This window comes from Pseudorca crassidens, chromosome 14, assembly GCF_039906515.1.
Source record: "Pseudorca crassidens isolate mPseCra1 chromosome 14, mPseCra1.hap1, whole genome shotgun sequence".
NCBI classification, from domain to species: Eukaryota; Metazoa; Chordata; class Mammalia; order Artiodactyla; family Delphinidae; genus Pseudorca; species Pseudorca crassidens.
This window is the reverse complement of record NC_090309.1, coordinates 36,431,771-36,453,524: the sequence shown is the minus strand read 5'-3', so window position 1 is coordinate 36,453,524 and position 21,754 is coordinate 36,431,771. Positions and strand designations below refer to the sequence as shown.

Genomic DNA, 21,754 nt, shown 5'->3' with positions numbered 1-21,754 from the left:
GTGGTTGAGAGTCCGCCTGCTGATGCAGGGGACACGGGTACGTGCCCCGGTCCGGGAAGATCCCACATGCCGCGGAGCAGCTGGGCCCGTGAGCCATGGCCACTGAGCCTGCGCGTCCAGAGCCTATGCTCCGCAACGGGAGAGGCCACAACAGAGAGAGGCCCGCGTACCGCAAAAAAAAAAAAAAAAAAAAAAAAAAATTATTAACTTTGTACACTTAATGCCTATGAGATTTATTTTTTTTATTTTAAAAGTCATTTAACTAGCCTAGTTTCAAAACTATAACTCTTATTTGAAAGCAACTGCCGCAGCTAATTAGGTCAAAACCTCTTAGCTTTGGAAATGAGAAATTGTGGGTCAGGCAAACAGTACTTGACTGTTTTTTGGTCCAATCTGGCAACAATCATTGATGGTTGCTTCAAGTCCTAAGTGACAAGTTTATGGGGAACTCTGTAATAGATTATTTGGTAACACCAAATTCCAGTGAATAATCTTAACATCACTAAATATGGGATACCTTGACATTATGTTTCTTCAAGTGTGATGCAATAGGAAGTACATACTACTGCCTATGAAATACTTTTGCCAAGATAATTGAACCTTAATCTAATCGTACTTCTAGATCTAACTACCAGTTTACAAAAACTATGGAGGCTCATGGAACAAGAAAAACAATACTACGTGGATACAATCAGCTAAATCCAGAATGTGGGAAAATCTAGAGGACAAATGATCCAGTTTATTCACCCAAAATATAGTATAAAAAAGAGATGGGGAAGTGTTATAGACTAAAAGAATCTTAAGAGACATATCAACCAAATAAATGATATGGATGTCCTCTTCCTGAGTTCTTCAGGTACAGAATAAGGTGTAATATACATGGTAATACTATCAGTTTCTAAAATGAGTGAACACCTTTGGAGTGAATTAAAGTTTTACTCAAAACATTCCCAAGGTGACTTTGTGCTCATTAAGTTAGAAACTGTAGATACAAGTAACTGCATTTTTAAGAGATTCCAAGGAAATCATTCTTATCTATAAATTCTGGAGAGAAAAGAGTTAATTATTTTTATTACCTTACTTCAATTGTTTTCCTTCTTAAGTAGAATACATATCAATGAGTAGGAGTGTATTTTAACAGTCATTGTATTGCTCTGCAACCATAAAAACATACTGTTCCATTTGAGGACAGAAGCTAAATCAGATCCAAGTGAAATGCTAAGGAAGTCATCTCCAACTGGGATGCCAACTGAAGCTTCAGGTTTTCATGACAGATCTAAAGTTCCCCAAAATCCTGAGTAAACGGAACTTTGGAGTCAGGCATACCCATAACTATTCCTAGTTCTGATATATGATAATTTGATGAATTTGGGCAGGTAACAATTTTTAAAAACAACTCTGTTGAATTTACAAGGTATAATTTACAGGTCTCAAATGTACAGTTTCATGATTTTAGTAAATTTATACCGTTGTGCAACCATCACCAAAGTCTAGTTTTAAATTTCCATCACTCAGGCTTCCCTGGTGGCACAGTGGTTAAGAATCTGCCTGCCAGTGCAGGGGACACAGGTTTGAGCCCTGGCCTGGGAAGATCCCACATGCCGCGAAGTAACTAAGCCCGTGCGCCACAACTACTGAGCCTGCGCTCTGGAACCCATGAGCCACAACTACTGAAGCCCACGCACCTGGAGCCTGTGCTCAGCAACAAGAGAAGCTACCACAATGAGAAGCCCGCTCACAGCAACGAAGAGTAGCCCCCACTCGCCACAACTAGAGAAAGTCCCACTCAGCAGTGAAGTCCCAATGCAGCCAAAAATAAATAAATAAATAAAATGTATTAAATTTCCATCACTCCATAAAAGTTCTCTCATGCCTATATTCAGCCAAACGTGGCTCCCAGCCCAAGCAGTCATGGATGTGCTTTCCATATCTACAAATCTACTTTTTCTAGAAATTTCATGTTAATGGGACCATACAATACATAGTCTTTTGCAGCTGGTATGTTTTTAAGTTTCATCCATGTTATGGTATGTAGTTTCCTTTTTATTGCCAAACAGTGTTCCATTGTATGGATATACCACATAGTTTACTCATTTACAAATTGAAGGATATTTGGATTGTTTCTACTCTTCACCTATTATGAGTAATGCCACTATGAACATTTGTACGCAAGTCTGTGGATATATGCTTTCATTTCTCTTGGATATATACCTAGGAGTGGAACTGCTGGGTATGGTAATTTTATGTTTAACTTTTTGAAAAACTGCCAACCTGCTTTCCAAAGTTGCTGCAGCGCTGTATGTTCCTACCAGCAATGTATGAGGGTTCCAGTTTCTCCACATCTTTGCTAACATTTGTTATGTTTTCTTTCTGATTATAGGCATTCTGGGGAGTATGAAGTGATATCTCATTATGATTTTAATTTGCATTAAATGATTAATGATGTTGAGCATCTTTCCACGTGCTTATTAGCCATTCATAAATCTTCATTGGTGAAACGTCTATTCAAATCTTTTGCCCATTTTAAAATTAGGTAATGTGTCTTCTTATAATGTTCTTAATATTTTCTGGATACAAGTGCTTTGTTGGATATATGATTTGCAAATATTTTCTTCTATTCCATGGCTTGTCTTTATCTTTTCTTAATACATGAATTAAAAGTTTTAAATTTCTATTAAGTATAACTTGTCAATTTTTTTCCTTTATGGATCATGACTCTGGTGTCATATCTAAGCAATCTTTAACTCAACATCAAAAGATTTTTGTTTTCTTCCGGAATTTATAGACTTTTAGCTCTTTTACCTTTAGGTCTATGATCCATTTGAATTAATTTTTATGTATAGTGTGAGGTAAGGGTCAAAGTTCTCCCCCCACCCCCCGCAGATATTCAATTGTCCTAGCACTATTTGTGTTAAAAAATTTTTTTAGTCTTTCCCTATTGAATTGTTTTAGCACATTTGTTGAAAATCAAATGACCATAAATGTAAAGGTTTATTTCTGGGCTGTCTATTCTGTTCCATTGATCTATATGTCTATCCTTGTGGCAATACCACACTGTATTCATTAGTGTAGTAGCTTTATAACTTTTCAAATCGGGTAGCAGAAGTCTGTCACCTTTGCTTTTCTTTTTCAAAATTGCTTTGGCTATTCTGGTTCCTTTACATTTCCATATAAATTTTAGAATCAAACTTGTCAATTTCTAAAAAGAAAAAGGGCTGCTGGGGTTTTGGTAGAGATTATATATATATATATTTTTTTTCAACATCTTTATTGGAATATAATTGCTCTACAATGGTGCGTTAGCTTCTGCTGTATAACGAAGTGAATCAGCCACACATATCCACATATCCCCATATCCCCTCCCTCTTGTCTCCCTCCCACCCTCTCTATCCCACCCCTCTAGGTGGTCACAAGGCACTGAGCTGACCTCCCTGTGCTATGCAGCTGCTTCCCACCAGCCATCCATTCTACATTTGGCATTGTTATATGTCCATGCCACTCTCACTTCACACCAGCTTACCCTTCCCCCTCCCCATGTCCTCATGTCCATTCTGATAGAGATTATATTGAACCTATAGATCAATTTGGAGAGAACCGTCAACTTATGTTCAATCCATGATCATGGTATGTTTATTTACCTAGATCTTTGATTTCTCTCAGCAATGTTTTGTAGTTTTCAGCGTATAGGTCTTGCATTACGTTCGTTACATTTATTTGGATTTTTCTGATACTCTTGTAAATGGAATTGTTTTCCTTACTTAATTTTCAGATTGTTAGCTGTTGGCATTTATAAATATATTGATTTCTGCATGTAGTTCTTGGTAGACTTAATCTTTTATTTTATTTTATTTTATTTTGCAGTACACGGGCCTCTCACTGTTGTGGCCTCTCCCGTTGTGGAGCACAGGCTCCAGACGTGCGAGCTCAGTGGCCATGGCTCACGGGCCCAGCCGCTCCACAGCATGTGGGATCTTCCCGGACCGAGGCACGAACCCGTGTCCCCTGCATCGGCAGGCGGACTCTCAACCACTGCGCCACCAGGGAAGCCCTAGACTTAATTTTTTAAAGCCCCCGTTTTGTCATATGTAAAAAGGAAATAGCTGCCTAGCAAGATTTTGTGCAGAATAATATACATACAATTTCAGCAGAAGGCTAGAAATGAAGCTCTCCCACACACAAAAAAATTCAGTAACCTAAAATGTGAGGTCACATTATTTTGGGGAAAGGGAAATGACCAGGATAAGCCTGCCTTCTGGCAGGAAACAGTTGCCAACAGCATTATATCTGTATTTGCATAATCAAGGCATTTTGCTGCATTTTCATTAGTGTAGCAAATAGATGTTTGTTGATATTTCCTATCATTTGCATGTGGTGATTTATAATTAGAAGAAAACAAATGTTACTTCTTAAAAAGTAAAAATTAGTAATCCATTTAATTTCATAAAGAGGAAAAGTAAAAGGACACAGAAATGCTTGAATTCAATTTGCTGAGACCAATTAAATATAATTCCATGAAAACTACACAGTGTTAGGCACTGGGTCCAGAAAAGTAAGACATGTAATTTATGAACTACTGCAAAGTTCAGCAGGCTGAGGTACCTCAATGACTACTGAAGCAGATGCAGGGAAGAGATTCCCCCGAGGCCTCCTACTCAGACTAACTTCTCAAACTTCCAACAACTATGGCAGCTTTATTTTGATCTTTTTTTTTTTCTTTTCTTTTTTTAAATTTTGGCTGTCCGGCTTGTGAGATCTCAGTTCCCCCACCAGAGATTGAATCCTGGGCCTTGGCAGTGAAAGCAAGGAATCCTAACCACTAGACCACCAGGGAGCTCCCATACTTTGATCTATTTTTATATGTTGGGTTTCCATATAAGATTAAATTTGAATAAAGCATTCTATGCCTTTATAAGGTTTGTAAACCACTGTCTAATAAAAAAACAAAGTGAAACTGAAAAGCAGTCTGGTATTATAATATTGAACTGAGGGCTCATGTAGAGTGGGCCCAGATCACAGAATTCCTGAGTGGCGGGGCCTTGTTTGAAACTGGGGTTGTCTGATTTCAAAGCACAGAGTCTGGGTTCAGATAGGTACATATACTGAAGAGGTGTGAAGCAACATCATGCTGCTGCAAGGGAAGTGGTGAGCAATGAGGCTGGAATCGTTAAGCACCTACTCTTGTTCACTTGACTAAGGGCGAACCGGGCAAAGACAGATTGGGCTGGAATTGGAGGAATCGGTGTAAATGCGCGATTTCACGTGTCTGTACCATCGCAGCTCTGCCCACTGAAAAGGCTTACAAGCAATGATACACCAAACCTCATTCAATGGTGGGGTTAGCAAGGGTGTCTGCCGCCTCCCGCCCTCCCGGCAGGCTTCTCTGTCACATTCCATTGCGGTCTCGCCACAGACCAGATAGCTTTCATCTGCCTGCGCCTCCTTCAGCCGGGTAAGCGGAGCCCCCAACTCCTGCCACGCCTTAAGGAAAAGACCGCAGAAGGAAAAGACCGCAGCGGCCACCACCTCGGCGGCCATTTACACCCGGTGAAGCGCCGGGGACAAGACGCCGACAGGAAGAACCTGCATGGGCGGCGACCCTGAAGGCGGAGCTGGAACCGAAGCCGGAAACGGTGCCGTGGGCGGGACCTCGGGCTCCTTTGTTTCTTATTGGAGCTCAGCGCTGCCAGTCTCTGCCTCCTCCCTCCCGTCCTCACCTCTTCCGCGCCGGCAGTCAGTAGGTTGCGGGCAGGGGCGGGTAGGGGCGGACGGCCACTTCCGGGTGGGAGAAAAAAGCTGGGCCGTGGGAGGGGCCGGGAAGAGGGAGGAGGAGGAAGAGGAACCGACGGACGGCGGCGGTTGTAGGTTGTTCGGTGGCGGCGGCTCCGGCTCTCTTACGGGCGCACTATGGACAGCCAGGGCCGGAAGGTGGTGGTGTGCGACAACGGCACCGGGGTAAGCCCTTCGCGGGGAGGCTGCAGCGGCTACAGGCTCGGGCAGGGGATGAGCGAGGGGCGCGCGGGCCCTTGGCGCCCGGGGCTGCACCCCTGGGCCCTCGGCCCCCGGGGCCAAGGGGCCAGGGCCTCGCTTCCCGCCTCCGTGGGTGTGGCGCGCGAGAGGGTCGGGCCCCTTAGTTTACCCGAGCCCGCCACTCCCGCAGCTCGGGGTCAGGACGGCGGGCGAGGCCGGCACTGGATGGGGTTCCCACCTGCTGCCCGGCCGGGGCCGGCCCCGCGCTGGAGCCGCGGGATTCTGGCTGGCTAAAGGGCCGGAGGAGTAAAAGGCTGGGTTTGTGTGTTCCAGAAGGGCTCCATTCCCCAGGGTTGCCGGTGTGTAAAAAGAAGATCAAGAGGCCTTCCTCTTCCTGTATAGTTGAAGATACAGAACGGGAGGCAGGAAGCGGGTTTAAAGAAAAAAAGGGAAGTGCTGTCATGCAGTGAGCCTCAGTCCTTTCGCAGTGTTTGTTTTTTTGTTTTCTTGTTTTTTGAGGGGAAGGGAGACCAGGTCGGCAGCGCATCATTTACTTTTTGTTCTGCATGCTGGAAATTTGGCCCAGGTGCAGCCCCGCAGAGACCAGTGTGTTCCAGTGGTTGATCTCGCACCCTTTAAGGCCCAAGTGTTAATTCCACTAACCTTAGGGGAAGTTAATCAGTTTGGGTACCCCTCCTCCTTTTTTTCCTTACTTGCAGAATACAGGTAATGTTAGTATTTAAGATTCTAAAATGCAAATAATTGTAAAAATCTGAGTAAAACACTGATATAGAAATTATTTGAAGGTTGTTTCTTTCAATCGCCCCCCCACCCCATTAAAAAAAAATGTATTTTGGGCAGCAAAGTCAGCAAATTAGAAGACAGAAGTGTTACTTATTTTGGATGAGTTCTGTAGTGATCACTTCCCCCTACATTACAAGTCCTAACCATCTTGGAGCTGCAGTATTTTGTGACTTTTATCGCCTTCCTTCCATAAATGTGATAGATGAATTAAAATAGATTTTTTTTGAACTTCAGAGCCCTTTGGAAACTGGATTGTTGAGGGGAAAAAAGAGCTGATATTCACAGCTATAATATGCTGCCCTTGATTGAATTTGTTAGACTTTTACAAGCAGTGATGATATTAGCTTTATCTGACCTAAGTTAAAAACGGATGAGAGTAAGAAGACATCCATACAAAATGGAATAGTACTTAAAGAAAAGGAGGCAGGTCCACCACTATAGAAACATTTTTAAGATCTATTGTTAAGTTTAAAAAAAAGTTTTACAGCAATTCAATCTTTATTAAAGATATTTATGTGTCTACAAATGTATGTGTATATGAAAGTTTTGGCGGAATTCATAAGAAATGTATGTTCATAGTGGTTACCTGTGAGACTAGGGCTAAGAGTGAGGTAAGGTGGGAAGGACTTCATCACCCTTCTGAATTATTGGAAAACTGTTCTTTGTTTTTTTAACAAACCATGTATTTTTAAACTATCTTTAAATGAAACTAACTATAAACATGTATTACTTTTACAGTTAAAACTCAGTTAAAGGTGCTTTTTAAAAAATATTAGCCTGATTCCCACTGTAGTCTCAAATTGACCTCTAAATAAATGTAAATCTTTAAAAGTTGATGTTAATATATTTTGTTTTGTGAATATGTCAGCTTTTTTCTTTAGAAATTGAAGTCAGTTATGTTTTAATGGATTCCTCCTCTTTGAAGGACAGTGAACCCTGTTTTTGTAGTATATGTTTTCTCATAATATTTAGGTTTTTTTTTTCTTCTTCTTTTTTTAAAAAATTTTCTTTTTGGCTGCACCGCATGCAGGATCTTAGTTCCCCGACCAGGGATCGAACCCGCGCTCTCCGAGGTGGAAGCGCGGAGTATTAACCACTGGACAACTGGGGAAGTCCCATAATATTTAGTTTTTATGTTACTATTTCATTAGTTTATCTGTGTTAGAAAACTGATTGTATATTATTGATTAGTCTTATGTCTAATCCATAATTTAAGAATCTTGCTTCTTAAGACAAAAGATCAGTTACTATGACATAAATAGAAAAGTGTAGTTAATTCAAACAAAAACTTACATATTTGGTGTTATGTTTCTAGTTACTCTAAAATTTTTATCAGATTTTCTATAGGACATGGTAGACTTCAAATGAAGAAACAGCTCTGATGTGGTATGTAGTCATGAATGCTGTGATATTTCTGAAAATTTAGAGAATTAGGAACCACTTAGATTCTGTATTTCTTATGGTTATACTTCATAGTCATTTTGATTTTACCTGATTGTACCTGAAGGTCTAATGATTCCTCTATGATTAAATAAAGAAGATATTAAAATTAAATTTCTAAAAACTTATGGAAATAGTTGTTACTCCAAAGCAATTTGCCTCTTACACATTTTAGGTGTTAAAATTATAGGTATTTGAGAACTTGATTTTTTTTTTTTAATTTATTTATTTATGGCTGTGTTGGGTCTTTGTTGCAGTGCGTGGGCTTCTCATTGCGGTGGCTTCTCTTGTTGCGGAGCACGGGCTCTAGGCGTGCGGGCTTCAGTAGTTGTGGCACACGGGTTTAGTTGCTCCATGGCATGTGGGATCTTCCTGGACCAGGGCTCGAACCCGTGTCCCCTGCATTGGCAGGCGGATTCTTAACCACTGCACCACCAGGGAAGTCCTGAGAACTTGATTTTTTAAGCCCCTCTGGCAGGCCCTGAATCGAATGCCCTAAGAGTAGGTGAGTTCTTGTGATCACATGCCAGATGTTGGTCCCGCTCTTCTTCCTCACTAGCTCCCAAGCTGACCACTGTCTCTTTTCCTCCTAGAGGAGGAAAAGCTCATCCATTTCCAGTACTTTATGCATTTCACCTTCATAACCATTCAAACCTAAAATGGAGCCTTCGTCCAAACCTGCACCTAAAATAGAGCTGCGGAAAGTGGCCAGATAGGTGAAAATGTGGAGATCTGCTTAGGCTTGGGTGCCTTGCAAGAGTGGGGCCTGGGCCCCTGGTGTTGTATATTCTTTTACCAAACTTGGGTGATTTCATCAACATTGAGTTAGTTCACCAACAGTGAAGACTTCTGGCGTGCCTACTGTGTGACTGGTAGGTATAATTTTCAGGGTCTAGTGATACAAAGTAGCTTATAGTGTTAGGTAATTATACTTTTACAGTTCACATTTGTAGTATTATGGCCTTTATCAGGCTTATACAGATTTATATAATGAATTTAGGAGTGTTTGAATTAGAAACAAATCAGAAACAGGTTTGGTTTCACCCTATAAAATGCTTTGGCATAGGGCTTCCCTGGTGGCGCAGTGGTTGAGAGTCTGCCTGCCGATGCAGGGGACAAGGGTTCGTGCCCCGGTCCAGGAAGATCCCACGTGCCGTGGAGCGGCTAGGCCCGTGAGCTATGGCCGCTGAGCCTGCGCTTCCGGAGCCTGTGCTCCGCAACGGGAGAGGCCACAACAGTGAGAGGCCTGCGTACCGCAAAAAAAAAAAAAAAAAAGTGCTTTGGAATAAATATAATAAATATTTTGGTGGTCTAAGATCAGAATAATCACTATGCAATTAAATTAATATGTCAATACCATCAATTTAAATTAATAAAGGAAAAATACAAATTAAATAAGTCCAAATGAGGCTTTATAAATCCCAATTTATTTTTTGAGGGAGAAAGGTACTTTTAGAGCAAATGTAGATGAGCTTTTTTTTGTTGCTTGAAAGAACATTATATTGTTCATGTTCTTACCATTTGATGACTCAGTAGGAAGTAAGGGAGCCAGTTTAAACCACAGTGCTATGAAGAGGAAACTATATATGGTAAAATCTATTTCTTAAACACAGCCTTACTGCACACAATGAGAGAACTAAGCCACCAAGTCTTAAAATGATTGGAATGGGGGGAGGTATCTCCAGGATTAAAAATGATACCAAACAAATAATTTAACAAAGAATATTTTCTTTCTATTTTATTACATCGTGGTTTAGATCTTTTAAAAAATACTTGCTTTTTACAAGAAAGGAAATGGCAGGTTGTCTGTTGGTTATATGTTATTGAGAAATACATCATTGTAATTATATTCTTGTTATTATAACTATTAATGCTTTCACATTTGAAATAATGTGAAATAGTGCAGCACTTGCCATTTTGACCAAACACTAGTACCCTGTAGTAATGCTAGCACTGGATGGCAGCATCTACTTCCAGTAAGCTACTGCTTAAGCAGAATAAATGATTTCATTAATAAGTGATTGGTATCTTTAATTTGAACTAAAAGCCAAATTTCCATTTTTTATAAAGCACAGGAATAGTAGTTTACAATTATTTTTATAGTTTCAGGAGTTCTTAATATTTTGTCATCTTGCCTCAGGCACTTGGCAAATATTTTGTCCCGTGAAGTATGCTCAGACAAGAATTTCAAGATGCAAACTACCCGTCTATAATTGTTCAGGTTATAATCAGTAAACATTGAGTGATGTGATTATGGATTTACTGTGTTGCACGTTTCCCAGTGTGTTTGGCTCAGAATGAGGGGAGGCACGTCAACCTTCGCAGCCTCCTCCCTGCACCAGGACTTGGCTTACGCCCCATCCCAGGCTCCTGCCCCACCTTTACCTTGTGTTACGATTTCTCACTTAAATCATTTGTTTACATTTAATGTGCTAAAAATGCCCTTACAAACTTGTAGGTTCTTTTTTCATTCATTCTGTCATTTTTTTTAAGAACATTTATACCCATGTGAGCATGTTCAGTCTGGTGAATGGACACTTTTGACCCACCCAGTGTCCTTATCTGTTCATTATGTTAATACATAAGAATTTAATGTCTACATTATATTTGGTTTCTATATTTGGAACATATGTATAAATTATGACTAGAGCTGGTGATCATGACAGATTTTATTTATGTAGAAATTTGGATATGGTGGGGTAATGAGAAGAGATTCTCTGGTTTTGCATCTGATTTCCGTTCACGTCAAGTGAGCTGGCTTTTGACTTAAGGACAAAAGCAAGTTTGATTTAGAAGAGAAGCGTGTGAGAGGTTTTTTCATTTTCTTTTAATTTGAATAGACTAGAAAATAGTAAGTATTATTCTTTTCCTCTGTAGCAGTTGTCACTCCAACTCTTTCTGGGTCACATTGTTAAATTATTTGGGAAGACATTGTGGAAAAATGGAATAGCATTTCTGAATTCTGTTGAACACTTTTTTAGGGTGGGAAGTATATTGCTCTTTATCAACCACTATTCAAATGGAGAGAGAGGTATGAGCAAGCAGGTAATCTATTGCATATGCCATCATATCACAGTAACTTCTGCCTTGGAAGCTAATCCGGTCAGAATTGTATCATAGTTTTAGAAATGGGTATGTGGCTGAATGGTAAACTAAGCAGGACTAGGTTTTGTGAGTTTGGAAGAAAACCTATCTGAGCAGTGTGTTTTATGTAGGTTCTAAAATGTAAACGTGAACTGAGGAGATACGAATTCAGGTGGTATTGGAAATATGCAATTTTAAAATTTTAGGCATATTTTTCATACCAGTAGCTTTAGTCTGCTGAAGACATGACTTCAACATATTTTTAAGAGCTCTATATATAAAAGACTTGAAATTATGCATGGCAGAATGTTCTAGACTATTTATAATTAAATGCGGTTCATCAACATCATTTCCAACAAGATTGTCTTTGCAGTAGAAAAATTTTATATTTTGGAGGGTTAGTCAGAAGTCAGTGAGTTTCAGGTAGTTGCTAACCTTTACCACTGTCAAACAAAACAGTTCCTTGTGTGTAACAGCTTTCTCTCCACTTCCGTGTTATTACTATCATGCATCACATTCAGTTACTGTTTTTCTCCTTAATTCTTCTAAGAGAATATGGTAGCTGAAGCCATGGAACAATAGACTTTCTCAATATTAAACATATTCTCTAGGTTAAAATAATCATAGTATCATACGGGTCAACAGCAAAACTTCTAATATTTATTGATCAGTTAAATAATATGCATTTAGTATGTGTCAGACACTGTTCTAGGTGCTTGGGATTCATCAATAGACACAAAAATCCTTGCACAGTGTACCATACATTGAATAAAGGCTTGGTAAGAGAGAGGGTAGAGACTGATTGCATTTCCTTTCTTTTATAGCTTCTTCTTCCCACCCTGAAGTTTTAAACTGCCTTTTCCTTGTAATGGCTGCTCTTAAAAATAAGTCTAAACAGACTGTATTATTGGTATAAGAACTAAAAACCCTTGGTTCTATTTTCAGTTTTACTGTAGATTGTTAAATCTCCTAGTACATCAGTTTCTTATTCATAAAATGGAAGTATTATTAGAGTCAGTGATATGTCCTCATTGGAGAAGTACACTATCTGAATATGAAATTATGTCATTTGTTATTACTGAATACGTTTGTCTAAATATAAAGATGTAAATAGCCCAAAATGCCTAATAAATGTTTATTTTGATGCTAGTCCATATGCCATTTGATTTTCCCATTTTCAAAAATGGGATTGCTTAAGTGAATTGCCAGACATGAATGAAAAGCTGCTTTAGTTCTGTTCATTTTCTGACATTTCTCTTTTAAAAATCCTTAGCATTTGTTGAGTGAATTTGTCCCTTCCCCTCTGTGCATCAAGGCAGTGGGCTCCAGCATGAACTGCTCAGCTTAACTCCCTGTGGTGGGGAGACCTAGGCACTAAATAAGCAGTTAACCAGTAAGGAAACGGGAACTCTGGTAGTAGCGCCATAAAGGAAATAAATGGAGGATATGATAGATGGGGTGACTACTTTGGGTAATTTGAAAGCAACAAAAGTTTAAAATATTATATAAATGCAAAGTGGTACTTTTCAGATACAGTTTTTAAAAGGGTAATATCAGGGCTTCCCTGGTGGCGCAGCGGTTGAGAGTCCGCCTGCCGATGCAGGGGACACGGGTTCGTGCCCCGGTCCGGGAAGATCCCACATGCCGCAGAGCGGCTGGGCCCGTGAGCCATGGCCGCTGAGCCTGCGCGTTCGGAGCCTGTGCTCCGCAACGGGAGAGGCCACAACAGTGAGAGTCCCGCGTACCGCAAAACCAAAATGAAAACAAAACAAAACAAAAAGGATAATATCATAAATACCTTGACACTAACCCACTTTTACTGTTCTTTTCCAGTTTGTGAAGTGTGGATATGCAGGCTCCAACTTTCCAGAACACATCTTCCCAGCTTTGGTTGGAAGACCTATTATCAGATCGACCACCAAAGTGGGAAACATTGAAATCAAGGTAATATTTTATTTATTGATAAATGAGGAGCAAAACCTGTGAGGTGTTCTTTGAATTAAGTAGATTTAAAATGTGATGCCTTGAAAAGCAAAGGAGGAGGGCCGAATTTCTTATATTTAAAATTTTTATCAACACCTGAAGAAAGGCACCAGAAACTGAAGTTAATTTCATCTGACTTTAAGTATAGCTTGATGCCATCACTCTCTGAATGAAGTAAAACACTTAGTAAGATTTTTATGTTGATGTGAATACTATATTAATGACTTAAAGTCCTATTACCTAATATAATTTTTAAAAGAAATCAGCCTGGTATTTTTATGTCTTTCAGTTCCATATATTTTTCTATGTTAGTGTCTCTTTGGGACCTAAGATTTTTCCTTCCCATGTTCTCATGGCCTGATCCCCCTACATTTTTATATAGCTAGTCAGGAAACACAGGATATAAATCTTATTGGTTCCTCTTTTCACCAGTATAACTGATTTCCATAGTGTGCAGGAGGAAGCTGTGCAAGTCTTTATTTGGCCTTGTATTTATCTTAGCACGAGGAGAGGGAAGGGAATATTGTCATTGCCTACCTGCTGTACTTAACATGAGTAACTGGATGTTAAGGGTGATAGATTTTTATCTTCTATTAAAGGGATTGAAAATCAAGTGGGAGTTACAATACTGTAGAAGAAAAAGAATCAAAAGTCAGTGGTCACCAATTGACTTACATTTTTCAGGTGGCCTAGGGATCAGGTTATACAAAATGCAGTAACATTTAGGGGCCCTTTCACTGAATCATTTGTGAACGGACTAGCATTGTTGGTCCTATCTGGACAGTCCTTGGCAAGACTTCACTGAATTGTTAGTGTGTGAGTTAGTGTGTGCCTCTCTGGAACGTTTATTTGAGATGTCTAGGAAGGTGGTAGTAGGTGGTAGAGGTTTGCTACTTGGTGGCTCTCTGCTGTTGGGACTAGAGAATTGAATTACACAATGAATAAAAGTACAAACTGAAACTTAGGTTCTGTGTTAATTTTTTAAAGACTTAAAAGAGTGAATGATTCTGGCCTCTGTTTTGTTATGTTACAATCAGAAGGGATACTCAATATGAGAGGTTTTTTGTTTTTGTTTTGGGGGTTTTTTAGGGTCTTTTGGGAATTTTGTGGAATTCTGTATTCTCTTTTTGTGAACTCCTTTCATTCTGATTGAATTCAATCTTAAATGAACTCAACTTAAAATTTAGCTAATAATAGTGATAAGGATAAACTTTTTAATGATGTTGGAAGTCACACTTTTATTCAGTATCAGCCTTTTAAAGAAGAATGGCTTTTTTATATACTTTATGGATAATAACATTTTTGAGGTATTAAGATACATACAGCTCTTTTTATTGACCAGCATAGTCACAATAATTACCATTTTCTTGCTTTTTAAGGCCAAGTGATAGAAATGAAACTAGATGATATCCTAATAAGACGTTTTTGCTAAGGAATTCCCCAGTAGCATTTGCTTGTATGGTTTGTCAGTCTGTGTTCGATTGGCTCACTTCTGTTCAATCTGCTTAATCTTTTAAGTCTTTCAAGTTAATTTGTCTTCCAGTAGAAAACAGTGAAAGAAAACAGACCTGTGTCAAATTTAACTTGACTACTAGAGCTTGGAAAGTCAACTCTAAATACCCTTTACTTACTCAGCTAGACCTTTTCTGCTATTTATTTTCCTTAATTAAGGTTCTTAAATTCAGTAATGAATTAAAGAAATATGACTTTTTTGGAATTCCTATGCCTAGTGGATTGATTTATACTTTTTGTGTCTTGTTAGCTAAAATGTGGTAGACTAAAAACTGGAAATTTAAATTGTTTAATGAGTTTATTTTCATTCAGGAGTAATAACTGTCCATGCTAATTCAGCCCTAATTGTTAACTCCGTAAACTGTAGTAGTACTGCATCTGACCTCGACCTAATTTGTCTCTATTGCTTGTATGTTTAAAAATTTCAGTGAGGATTTTATTTAGGCCTTTTCTGACTCTTACTTCTACCTTCTCTCTCTTCACCTTTCTTGACCTGTTGAAGTAGAATAACAAAAAGATGGTAAGTGAGGTTACACACATGCTCTCTGTTTGTTTTCCACTTTTGCTTGGTGGGACAGTAGTTGTTGTTTTGTGTCCCTTTGGTATTGGGGAGGGGGGTAATTCCATATTTTAATTTTTTAATTTTTAAGTACTTTGATTTTTAACCTTTTTCATTGCTTCAATTTGGTAGCAACTAATTAAGTCCTATACTTTCCTGATTGCATACAATGGACCAAATCAGAACTAATTACTAACATAGTTTTGAATTGTTTTCCTTGTGTTTTTTGTAGATGAATGTTACGATTAAAATGGAATGTGGTGTGCATTTTATTAGAAACCAAGTGGCTTTATTTAGGATATGTGTGATCCAGAAAATTGGGGTGAAGTTGTTGCATTTGGATAAATCCACTTTATTGACCATTGTTAAATTGAACACTGCCTGTCATAGCCTCTATATATATGTGTATATATTTGCATCCAGTACAGTATCATATGTGTATTTAATAAACTGAGTAAAATTTTAATGTGCAAATGAACTATAAATAGTAAAGGGGGAGAAAAAGAGATTGACTTGTTTCCTATATTATCCTTATCGATGAGCAGATTTTGCATTATCTGAGTATAAATAAGAAAAAGGTGGAAGTCTTGTAAGACTTTTGCATAGACAATAGATTCTTCCTCTAAATAAATACCATTGTGTGGCACCTTTTTCTTTTGAACTAGAACTAGGCGCATCCCAGGCAATTGACTCTTCACCATATTTTTCTGTGGTAGTCAAAGTGCTTTCTGTAGTAGATATTTTCAAGTTTGTTTGTTTGTTTTTAATATTATTTGTAAGCAGCTTTGACAGAGATTAATATCAGGCCTTTCTAGTGATATGTATTTTAACTAGTAACAGTAACTTTGTGAAATTTTCTTTTGAATAAACAAAAGCATTTAAAAGTGGAAATTCCTACATTTATCCTAAATAAAAGATCATGCATTTGTCTTAAAATCTGGAGGAGATTAAGAAAAAAGTGCACTTGTAGAGAACAGTGTAGGCTTAATTTAATGTTTTTTATGAAATTTTGTTCTAGGAATTTAATTGTGGTTTTAAAGTATATTTGCTCTACTTTTAATTTGAGGTGACATTGTTCAGAATGATTCTTGGCAAATCTCATCTACACTGCCTGCTTTTCATAAAATATAAATGCTTTTATAACAAAATCTCAGACAGTTACTATAATTTTTCATTCTTTCAGGTAATAGGTGATGGTTTAGGCTTGGTCCAATGATGAGGTGGGTGGTAAAAAACTAAGGCCTGATCTGATGGCTTATAATTTTGGTCTTGGGGATGCGGGCAAGTTACATAACCTTTTATCATTTTGGGGTTTTGGAAGTTAAAATGTTCTAAGGAAAACTATATGTTTTAGGATTTTTTGAAATAAAATTTTAGATATCAATACGTTTTTAAATTAGGTAGCTTGAGTTAGTCAAGACTATTTGCACTAATTTGATAAGTTAATACTCGTTTTCTTCCATTTTAAATGTCCTCTTTGTTCAGAGGGATGGTAAGATACTCAATGCCAGATGTTTTTTTCAGTTAATTGTTTATGGTATGTGTGCCCTAGAAGTAGATCCATGACACTTTTATTTTGAGTTGGCATCAGATCAGGCATATGTAAGCCCCTATTCTTGCATGGAATAAAAACTAAACAGTCTGATGAAATCAGACCAGACTTATACTAAATTTGTTGAAATGTAGTTGTGAATATATATCGATGATATAAACCATCTAATTATCTGATCTGTTATTACCTTGTATAACACAAAGAAAGATATATTCTAGAAGAAAGTAACAAAATTGTATATTAAGTTATATTGATGGCCAAAAGTAATATATGTACTTGGAGGTATAAATTCCTCCCCCTAACATTTTATTAAGAAGTGTTTAGAATACACAGCAGAGTTGGAGGAATTTTGCAGTGAAACCCATACATCCATCACCTAGATTCTGATATTAATGTTTACTATACTGATATATCACATATCTATCCATTTATCCATCTGTCAGTCCATCAGTGTATCTTGTCTTTTGATGTATTTGAAATTATCAGTATACTTCTCCATAAGTAATTCAACAAATGCATGTCAGTTACTAGAGTTCACAAATACAGATTTTTAGTTTTGCATTTTCCTATCAGATGATTCTAAATAGTTAATATTTAAGCAATTTGAGTATTAAGTTATGGTAAATTAACTTTATACAAAATTAGTTGCAACAGAAAAGTTTTAGTGAACATTTCTAGCATGTGCTTTAACTTTGTTTTTCCTTTTTGTTGTTGCTTTCAGTGGATTTTCTGGAAATCTGTTTGGTTTTTTTTTATTGTTGTTGTTTTTAGAGTCTTCACCCTTGTTTATCTCTTCTCTTTTTTTTTAATAGTTATTTTTAAAAGTTTTAAAGTCATACATGTATTTAAACTTCTGTTTTAAAATATCCTAAGGTCTTATAGCAAATAGCTATTTCTGATACTAGGGTTTTTTTTTTTTAATTGAATTCATCAGTATATGTAGAAATCAAGATTATTTAGCATTTTGACTAGCTGATTTCTAAAATAAATTTAAATTCTGGGACATCATTAGCCTTATACACACAAAATTTGACTTTTGAAATGTGGGTCATCTTAAGTATGCTGTCATTGGAGACAAGACTTGTGAGTATTCTGCTTCGTGTGTAATAGCATAGTTTTCCAGTATTGTACTTTAAGATTGAAGATGTCGCTCATGAGATAATTTTAAAGAAGAATTGCTTCTCTTTGTCTTAATTTTTTGTATCTCTACAAATTATCATTCATCTTGGTGAGGCATATATTGAAACTTAATTTCAATTCTAATTGAGGCATATATAGGTAGAAGTTTGTGAAATTTACAAGTTATGTGGTGCATATGTCCATTCTTACAGTGTAATGAAACATCCTTTTATTTTTTGCTTCTCATTATGCTTTATAGTAGTTACACTTATCATTTTGATATTTAGTACAAAGAAATGTGCTGCATGCATTGAGCATTTTTCTACAAGTTTTTTTTTTCCCTGATGTGCTATCTCACATATCACAGGCCTTATTTTTTGAACATTTGAGCAAAAGAAACAGATGAAACCTCATACAAAACCCTCCAAAATATGAAAATGTGGGGTTTATTTGTGCTAATGCTCTTCTTTTGGAAACATATGTATTAAAGGTAAGGTCAATTTATTGATTTAAACCACGCTGTACATAAAAATTTATTATTCATGATTAAGATTTGCAAGGCATTGTTCATGAAAGAAAAGATCTTTTTAACTTGTGGAATGAAGAACTTTGTCTGAAAGTGCCAGAAAGATTAAAATTAATTATTCCCAAGTTTTCCAAAATATTATGGGAGGATAATTTTCTGAAGGTATTTTATACAAAAATTTGGTCTAAAGCTTTGATATTATAATTTTCTAGGATCTTATGGTTGGTGATGAGGCAAGTGAATTACGCTCAATGTTAGAAGTTAATTACCCAATGGAAAATGGCATAGTACGAAATTGGGATGACATGAAACACCTGTGGGACTATACATTTGGACCAGAGAAACTTAACATAGATACCAGGAATTGTAAAATCTTGCTCACAGAACCTCCTATGAACCCAACCAAAAACAGAGAGAAGATTGTAGAGGTAAGTTTTTAGATGGGTTGCGCACATATGTGTTTCTGTGATGTGATGTTAAAGCACATGTTTTTTCTTTTATCTTACCGTTGTCCTTAAGAATAAAAGGAATAAGAATAATTGTTATTTTCTCCCAGGTCCTATTTATTGAGCACCTAACTATGTTAGTCATTACTTATAAGTAGAATATACCAGTAAACAAAGCGAAGTCCTGCTGCCATGGAGTTTATCCTCTAGCAGGGGAAAACAGACCAAAAGAGCAAAAAGTGAGTTAATTGAATGGTTTGTTAGAAGATAATAGATGCTAAAGGGAAAAAAAAGAGTAGGTTAAGGGGGATGGGGAATGTAGGGAGGCTGCGTTTTTCATAGAATGTGGTAGTATGTGTCTGTGAGAAGGTGATATTTAAAGGGAGTTAGCCAGAATATATTTGGGAAGAACATTCCAGGCAAAGGAAGTAGCCAGTGTAAAGGTCTTGAAATGGGAGCAAGCCTGGCATATTAGAGAGTCAGCAAGGAAGCCAGTGTGGGAGAGCAGCAGGAGACGAGGTGGGAGAAGTAATGGGGCAATCTAGGGCCGTGTAGGCTCTAATAGGGAATTAGATTTAAACTCCAAGTGAAATGTACAAGGAAGGGACATGCTCAGATTTAGGTTCCTGTGGCTGCTGTGTTGAATGTAGATAGAACATAAGGAGGCAAGGGTACAAGAGAGACCAGTTTGGAGACTTTTTCAGTTACCTAAGCACAAGATAATAATGGTTAGGATTAGGGGTAGTAGCAGAGAAGGTAATGAGAAGTGGCCAGATTGTGGCTCTGTTTTGAAGGTAGGGCCAAAATATATTCTGATTTCTTAGATGTGGGTAATAGAGGGATAACGGCAAAGATTTCGCTTGAGTAACTGGAGGATGGGGAAAGACTGAGATAGTAGAAGAGGATTTGGGAGGGAAATGGATCAGCAGTCCAGTTTTGGACATGTTAGGTCTTCATTAGACATCCAAGCAAAAATGTCAAGTAGATGGTTATTAAGATCAAGTTCAGGAGAAAAGTCTGGGACTGGGGATAAAAACTTGGGAGAGTCATGAGGATATAGATAATATGGTTCACCAAAGAAGTGATAGTAGACAGAGGTGAGAAAGCGAAGGGCCAGGGAGATATAGAAGAGCTGGGAAAGGAGGTTGAAACGGCTAATGAGGTAGGCAGTTACAGAGAGCAGAAAGTCTACATTCTTAATAGTTTAGATAGGTAACTTTTCAAGGTTGTCTTTCATTTTGTTATATATGAGATAGAAACCTTTAATTGCTTTGTATTTTAGTAGCTTTCCAGATACTACTTAATGTAAATATCTTGTTTTACTCAGTGGCTATCTTTAGATGTTTATGGAAATTTTGGAAGAGATTTAGAATTTTTATATTAAGTGTTTTAAAATTTTGAGATCATGGTTTTAGCTACAGAATCCATATCATTTCTTATGGTTCGTATTTTATTACTTTTTTCCCCTAGCCACCCCTAAAACTATGAAAGATGGGCTTTATTGTATTAGCTCATATTTTAATTGCATTTTACACTTTCTGGGTTTTTTTTGTTTTTGTTTTTTGCACGGGCCTCTCACTGTTGTGGCCTCTACCGCTGCGGAGCACAGGCTCCGGACACACAGGCCCAGTGGCCATGGCTCATGGGATGTAATTTCTATGTAATTTCTCCGCGGCACGTGGGATCCTCCCGGACCGGGGCACGAACCTGCGTCCCCTGCATCGGCAGGCTGACTCTCAACCTCTGCGCCACCAGGGAAGCCCCATTGTACACTTTCTGAATGGTTTACAATCACTAATACTTTGTGATGGATAAGTAGTCATTTGTAATTGCTATTTATTTTTAGCAGCTCATTACAAAATCAGAGTGAAGAGATATTTTTGCATTAAATCAAAAGGTTACTACACAAGGAAACCTTTCGGAAAGTAACACAATACCAGAATGAAAACCAAGTTTTCTTTCAAATGAAAAGTTAGGGAGATGACAGGTATAGTGTCATCCACTAACTAGCTATTTGACTAGGACACATATTTTTTTAATCTGCAAAAATGACAAGAATTAGTCTTACTGCACTCTAAGGTCTCATCTTTAGTTTAATGCTCTTTTTTACTCATGAGTGCAAATTTGGCTATGATTGATAATGCCCTACTTCAATCTCATCCAGAAAGTTGTATTAGAACTACAGATACTTTTTAATGATCTTATAAGTAAAAACAAATTCTAACAGACTGTCAAGTTGATAAATGCAAATACAGTTGACCCTTGAACAATGCAGGGTTAGGGGTGCCAACCCCCCTCGGTCAGACATTTGTGTATAACTTTACATTTGGCCCTCTTTATTCCAGTTCTGCATCACTGATTCAGCCAATCTCGGATCATGTAGTGGTATAGTATTTATTTACTGAAAAAAACCTGCAATTAAGTGGACCTGCGCGGTTCAAACCTGTGTTTTCAAGGGTCAACTGTATAGCATTATTCTTCCATTTTCATCCCTGTGGTGGGGGAATAAAGGATGATGGAGTAGAATACTACTTAGAATATCTAGTTGCTTAATTGATGAGTATGTGTTTCAGAGATGTAAAATTTATTTATGTATGTATGTATTTTAGAATTTTTTAATTGAATTTTATTGAAGTATAGTTAATTTACAATGTTGTATTAGTTTCAGGTGTACAGCACAGTGATTCAGTTTTGTTGGTTTTGGTTTTGTTTTTGGCTGCACCACGCTGTATGCGGGATCTTAGTTCCCTGACCAGGGATCA

The 21,754-nt window shown here is 37.7% G+C and overlaps 1 protein-coding gene across 1 annotated transcript in view; it reads left to right on the top strand.

The window, feature by feature from the left end:
• The first annotated feature begins 5,774 nt into the window (after positions 1–5,774).
• ACTR2 (actin related protein 2) overlaps positions 5,775–21,754 on the top strand; it is a 35,471-nt gene continuing 19,491 nt past the window's right edge. Inside the window, exons 1-3 of the mRNA XM_067704884.1 lie at positions 5,775–5,952; positions 13,129–13,239; positions 18,759–18,974. Of these exons, the coding sequence (XP_067560985.1) occupies positions 5,905–5,952; positions 13,129–13,239; positions 18,759–18,974 (375 nt within the window). The 5' untranslated portion in view covers positions 5,775–5,904. The remainder of the gene's footprint in view (positions 5,953–13,128; positions 13,240–18,758; positions 18,975–21,754) is intronic.